The sequence below is a fragment of the Chrysochloris asiatica genome, unplaced genomic scaffold (assembly GCF_000296735.1).
Source record: "Chrysochloris asiatica unplaced genomic scaffold, ChrAsi1.0 scaffold00001, whole genome shotgun sequence".
In the NCBI taxonomy this organism is placed as follows: domain Eukaryota; kingdom Metazoa; phylum Chordata; class Mammalia; order Afrosoricida; family Chrysochloridae; genus Chrysochloris; species Chrysochloris asiatica.
The window spans coordinates 49,883,208-49,890,271 of NW_006408519.1; the positions used below are offsets into that span (position 1 = coordinate 49,883,208).

The 7,064-nt window shown below is 44.3% G+C and overlaps 1 protein-coding gene across 1 annotated transcript in view; it reads right to left on the minus strand.

Moving 5' to 3' along the window:
- The window catches only part of PTK2 (protein tyrosine kinase 2), a 150,005-nt gene that overhangs the window by 115,505 nt on the left and 27,436 nt on the right, over window positions 1-7,064 (minus strand). Inside the window, 1 exon segment of the mRNA XM_006878226.1 lies at window positions 6,601-6,688. Within this exon segment, the coding sequence (XP_006878288.1) occupies window positions 6,601-6,688 (88 nt within the window).

Here is a 7,064-nt window from a genome sequence, read left to right on the forward strand (position 1 = left end):
ATTCAAGGTCATATTTTAGCTCTCGTGGACTTGTTTTCATTTTCTTCAGCTTCAGCTTGAATTTGCATATGAGCAAATGATGGTCTATTCCACAATCTGCCCCTGGCCTTGATTTCATTGATGATGTGGAGCTTTTCCATCGTCTCTTTCCATAGATGTAGTCAATTTGACTTCTATATATTCCATCTGGTGAGGTCCATGTGTATAGTCATCTGTTACGCTGTCTAAAGAAAGTATTTGAAATGAACAAATCATTGGTTATGCAGAATTCATTCTATCATGCGATCTCCAGTATCATTTCTATTACCAAGGACATATTTTCCAACTACTGATCCTTCCTCTTTGCTCCCAACCTTTGCATTCCAATCACCATTAATGATCAATACATCTTGATTGCATGTTTAATCCATTTCAGATTGAAGAAGTTGGTAGAACTCTTCTATTTCATCCTCATTGGCTTTAGTGGTTGGTGCATAAATAGTGGTATTAACTGGGCTTCCCTGTAGTCGCATAGATATTATCCTAACAAAGATAGCTTTGTATCTCATTAACTGATTTGGATATGTTCTTTTTGACAATGAATGCAAAATCATTCCTCTTCAATTTGTCATTCCTGGAATAGTAAACCATGTGGTTGTCAGATTCAAAATGGCCAATAGCAGTCCATTTCAGCTCACTAATACCTAAGATATCGATGTTTATGCGTTCCATTTCATTTTTGACAACTTCCAATTTTCCCAGATTCACATTTCGTACATTCCATGTTCTGATTTTCAATGGGTGTTTACAGCTGTTTCTCTTCATTTTGAGGTGTGCCCCATCAGCAAATGAAGGTTCTGTGGGCTTTTCTCCCACAGGCTTTACTCCATTCGTGTCATCACGGTCAACACTACTTTAAGGAGGCAGCTCCTCCCTAGATGCATTTTGAATGCCTTTCTAACCTGAGGGGTTCATTTTCCAGCACTATATCTGACAGTGTTTCTGTATTATTCGTAAGGTTTTCAGAGTGACTAAATATTCAGAAGTAGTTCATCACTCCTCCTTCCTAGTCTGTCTTCGTCTGGAAGCTCATCTGAAACCTGTCCACCATGGGTGACCCTGCTGGTATTTGAAATACCGGTGGCACAGCTTCCAGAATCACAGCAACTCACAAGCCACCACAGTACGACAGACTGACAGACGAGTGGTGGGTATTGCTCTAAGAAGACTCCATTATCTCTGGGATAAGTAGCTTTGGTTACCACGTAAGATTCAGTGTTGCGTTTGGTCTCCTCTGGATACTTTGTGAGCAGCAGAAAGGTGTCAAGGAGGCCCATAATCCTTGGTAGCAGGTGGGATGAGGAGGGGCTGAGGACAGGCAGACCTGTGACTGCCAGAGCCGGTGGCTAGGTGTGCCCTGGCAAGTCACTTAGCTCAGCAGGGCTCCCTGTAGAACACACACCTCGAGTTGTTGCTGGGTTCCTGCTGCATGGAGAAGGAAGTCAGGCAGTTCCCAATTAAAACGAATTTCTCAAGTTTGCTCTTGTACACTTCAGTGGCAAAAGTCTCCCGAAAGATACACACTAAGGATTTGCTGTGTTAACAAGCTGTGCGCTTTTTCACAATTCAGAATGTCACGTCACTAACAGAGTACTGAGCAGTGACCCCCGTGGTGGGTTTAGTCCACAGACATTTCCTGCACGCCAGCCAGGCGTCAGCCAGCCAGGTGGGGTGTCAGGTGCTAAGATGAGAAGGGCTGTGGAGCAAGAGAATGCTGCGATCTCAAAATGGGCACACCTGCAAGATGTCCCAGGAAATGGAGGACCCAGGGGAACAGGCTATAGCCAGATTGTCAGAGCGGTGCAGGAAGAGGCAGTGGGGTGCGCTGTCCTGTAGAAAGGCCACGCTCATGGTCAGGACACAGGGCAGGACAGGGACGGAAGGCAGTTGACCTACATGACAGAGTGTGTCTTGTTTTGTCAGCTTATAGTGACAAGAAACCACATATCATACCGGACGTAACTGAAGAACCACAGCAGCACAGGAACAAATATCTTGGAAAAGAAGATGTAAAAAGAACCAAAAAGCCAAATGCACTGCCATTGTGTCGACTGGGATTCACAGTGTCCTGTACGGGTTCCCGAGACTTCATAGGACCACACAGCTCAACTTTCTACTGGGGAGCCACTGTAAGTTTGACCCACTGACCTTGAAGTTAGCAGACCAGTGCTTATCCTACAGATCCACAGGGCTGCTGTGTGGGAGATAGTCCCAAGTGATCTCTAGCATGACACGAAACTACAGTGGAGGACGGTCCTGTGTGGGACCCAGGACGACACAAGACTCCTTAGAGGAAGAAGGTCTTTCAGGCAGCGCCACACTGGAATGAAGAGATGAAGGCTTCGGGGACACTCTTCAGGTCCCTCTCTGGGGTCCTGGGGGTCTGGCAGACGCTGAAGCCTGTGACCGATGCCTACCACCACCCTCAACTCCCAGCTCAGGAGAACTGTTCATGGTGGGGTCGATATTTAACCGCATCGGCAGCTCCTCAGAAACCCTATGCAGCGTTGCTATGATTTGGAACTAACTCTGTGGCACGTAACAACAATATCACCATTTGCATAAGGTTGCCAACGAAAAACCAACAACTTTAACAAAGGAAATCTGAGATAAAGAGGAACAAAATACGGCAAAGGAGAAGGTCCGCTTCAAGACAACACACACTGTTGTTGTTTTCTAATGAGCTTTAGTCATATCTCATAATTTTGAGACGCCTGCTCTACAAGATCCTCATTTATTTTTGGAGTGTGCTGATTAATATCCTTCAGGAGATCCTAAAATGGGTCAAAAGCATTAGTGAGTCACTTGAGATTTTCCACATTGGTGGTGACGTTCAGGACACCTTTTAGTCAAACTACATACTCGTATATTCGAAAACCAATCTCCTACCAGGAAACGTCACAGTCAAACAAAAACCCAGTCTACAGACAGGTTCTTGTCTTCACAGTTGGGCTGGGAGGGAGTTTAGATGAAAGGAAAACAAAGTTAGTTTGCAAACTGTATTTAGTACCCAACGCCTTTTTTTTTCATGGGATGAGAAATTTAAAAATTTCTACCCAGACAAGTTAAATAGCTAAAAGTATTAATTCTTGCAAAACAGAAAAATGAGGGAACTGCAAAAGCTCATGAAAAACAGAAATGAAAAATCATGGAATTTTCCCGGAAATCTGAGTAGCCTCCTTGCAGTCACAGCTCACACTTGGTCACGTGCTATTTCACTGGGGGGCGCTCAACAACCCCCTTCCTTCACCCCTAACACCACTTTCTGATAAAAACACTGCAGACAGGTGAGAGAATGAAGAGGCCAGCCACAGCCAGGGAGGAAACGTTCACCAAACATACAACCTGACAGAGGACGGCAACTCAGGCTACGTGAAGCACACCTACAACCTGAGGACACAAAGATGTGAAGAGCCCTTTGGCAAAAGTAGGTAGACCCATGCCAAGGACCCACAATGCAACTGCAGCTACGGCGGAAGACAAGAGCCCAGCGTGGGGTAGAACGTGGAGCATCTCTAACTCTCACACACTACTAGGAGAACAAGTATAGGCGTGTTCTCATAAAACCAGAGAGGCAGCTCGCCAGTGACCCAGCCATCCCATATCTACTTATTCACCCATGGGAAACCACACCCACACCCACCACAGCCATTCCAGTCACAGTGCTTAAAAAAAAGGAACTAGCCCAGGTGCCTGTCAATGGGAGAACCTGATAAATTCAGACAACAGAATACTTCTGAGCAGTAAAGAAACTGCTGATTATCTGAAAAACAAAATGCAAAGGAAAGAAGCCTTCATTGAAAGGACCCAGGTGGGATGAGCCCATTGAAGACAAGTTTTACAACAACCAAGAGCAAACACCGTGGGAAACATTAAAGCATGGGAGCAAAGACAGCTGGAAAGGGCGATGAGGAAGCATTTTGGGGGTGATACTCTTTTATTTTTATTCATACAGAAGTTTGGGCTGTTCGGGGTAGCCCCTTAAAACGGACTGATTTTACTGTTGAATGATAATGCACGGAAGAGATTGCAATCATTGCAAAGAACCAATGAATGTAAAACCGATGTTCTCCCATGTAAACTATCACTCAATCCACAATAAGAACTTTTTAAAAAGGACTGATTTTGCACAAAATTCAGGGAAATATATACATAGATATACATGTTTGTACACATTCTTCTGTTTATATCACATATTACGGATTCCACTGAGCATCAGTAAGCACCATGGCTCTCCGAGGCCCCATCTAGTGATCTCTCATCTCCAGATGCAGTTACACAGTTTCCAGCTGTTCTCAGCTAAGTCTACTTTGACTAACTGAGTTCCACAGGCTGCAGCAGGAGATGCCTTGCTGGCCAAAGGCGTAGCCTCGGATACGTCCATCCTATCGTGAGAAAAGGAAAGGAGAAAAACTAGGGCAGCCCAGCAACAGCGTGAAAGGCACTAGAACGTTATTGAGCTTCAGGTTAGCCTAGAAACTATAAAAAGGAGTTAACTGCAAGCTATTTAAGACTGCGTTGTCCATTCTGGAAATCAAGGCCACAAAAGAAGTCATTTAATTCCTCCGTGAGTGGATTTTCCAAAGGAATTGTGCCAATACTGCTACAGACCTCATACAAGAGAGAAAAGTTCTATGTTTGTTATTTAAATTCCCATAAGAGAGGAATTACTCCAACACCACCCTCACTGGGTTGCTAAGGGATGAGAGGGAAGAACAGATGTAGCCGGGAAACCTTTGCCCCCCCGATGCAGAGGCCTTCAACAATCTCAGCAATCGGAGATACGGAACACTTTCTCTCTCCACTGTGCCAGACTCCTTCTCTCTCAATGTTTCACAGGTCTCCTACCTAACACCTTGTACCTCACAGGCAAGCAGCAGCCTTCCTCAGGTTCCTGCTCTCAGAGTGTGGAGCTTCTGAGCAGAACACCCATCCTGATCTTACACGGGAACACCACAGCAGGCCTTTGCAGCCCCTCCTTCTGAATGGAACCTGCCATTTCTCTTTCCTGGAATTCAAGTAATGTGCCTCAGCCTCCATAGTTTCATGCCCTTTTTGGTTCCTTCTCTGAGTCCTGCCAAATCCATTCACCTAAATCAGGGACAGGGAACCTTGTTACTGCCAACATTTGTAACATCATTCACAGTCCATATAAAATTATCAAGTTAAAAACATTTCACTCACACCTTAATGTGATACCTGGACTCCTGGTGCGGTGAGGCAGAATCAGCAGTGGACTGCCAACTACGAGGTCAGCAGTTCAAGCTCACCAGCTGCTCCTTGGAAATCCTATACAGGGTCGCTATAAGTCAGAATCAACTCAGCGGCACTTAACAACAACAAAGTGATGGCTAGAATTGTGGTTGCCTTAGCAAAGCCAGACCAAATGATTTCAAGGGCCTCATACAGCCCACGGGCTGGATGTTCCCCACCCCTGACCTAAATGATGCTTCCTATCAAACTCTTAGGACTTCACATCTTTTTCATCTCTTGCCTGAGTTGCTGAACTTTGCTGCAATCTCTGAAACCATCCATCCCCTTACTGGCATCAGGCTGTTCCTACAAACCCCATTTCTGCCTAAGACGTTCACTCATTAAATTCTTTAAGTGGCTCCCAATGATTTATAGGACAAAACCCTAAAGCCTTTCTTTCTGAGACGTGGCCACTACCTTTTCCACCTGTTTCTTCTCGAACCTTCTTAGCACAGATTAAAACGCACCATGCCTTCTTTCTTTGCTCCATGCTCTTGTCTTCACCAAAACCTCCTCTCCTCTTGCCTACCAAAGGCGGCTCAGCTGGAATGAAACGTGGTTCCAGACCAATGTGAGGTCAGCAGACCCTTCAGTGCACGCATGCACACAGGTATGCTCAGATGGCTTGTGATTACCAACGGCACAGGGCTGAACACAAGCCATCGCCTACACAGGAAGGCATCCAAGATGTGGATTATGTCACTAACTTCTGCTTCCCTGGCCCAGAGCAGAGATTTAATGAATGTTTTTATCACGGCCCAAAAAAAAAAAAAAAAAATCACCAAGCATGTTTAATGGTAAAATTACTTGTACAAATGTCTTTGACAATCACAGTCATGTGTTTTGGGTATTCTTCATTAATTCTAATGAGTATCATTTATTTGGCCGTAAAACTGTGTGTTGATTCCTGTGCCACCTAAATTAACTGCCTACACTAATACCTTAAGGGACAAAAAGTGAACTCTTCTTAGCATGAAAAGTTCAATGTGCTCTACTATGTCAATTTCTACCCAGGTTGTACAACCGAGCCCACCTATGACAATGTGCTGCTAGTCAAGCAGGATCGCTCCACCCAAAGCTGAATTAGTGAAAATAGTGATGTGTCCCTTAGGTCTTACTGTCTCCACATGAAGTTCGAGTAGCTTCTGAGATTTGCCCAAGCATACAATAGTTAACAAAGCATCAACAGTTCAGGTATCTGTTCTCTCAAATATCAGGTTGAATGAATTTCTAATTCTAAAATCAACACATGTATGCAAGAGCATTCAAAGACACAATACAGCGGTGTATTAAAGTCCCCTCCTATACCTGTTGATAGAAGAAATTCAGGGTTGGCTTATCTTCAGTAAACTGGTTTAGAAATCCTTTTGGCAAATAACGAATTCTCAATTCATATCTAAAAAATAATTCACAAAACAGAACAATTAGAAATCAGTGATTTTTTTTTTTCAATTCATCATCTGCAATTACAATATTGTCAATTACTCTGAAATATGACTGGAAAATTACTCAAAATAAAATCCATTGCGTTTTAAACGGAAGCTTGTCATTTTGCAGTACAAAACGGTGCAACGTTTTTCACAGCTTGTGATTCTAACATGACAACAGGAGGCCCAGAAGTCATCCAGCTCCCAGTCACCCCCTACCTCTGCCACCCGGGTTTCTAACTCAGGACCCGTGAAACTGCACAGCACGTACTTTTGAACTCTACACGTGGCACTGCCCTGTGCTTCTCTGTCCGTGCTCCTCACTGCCCAATGGAAGCAGCACAC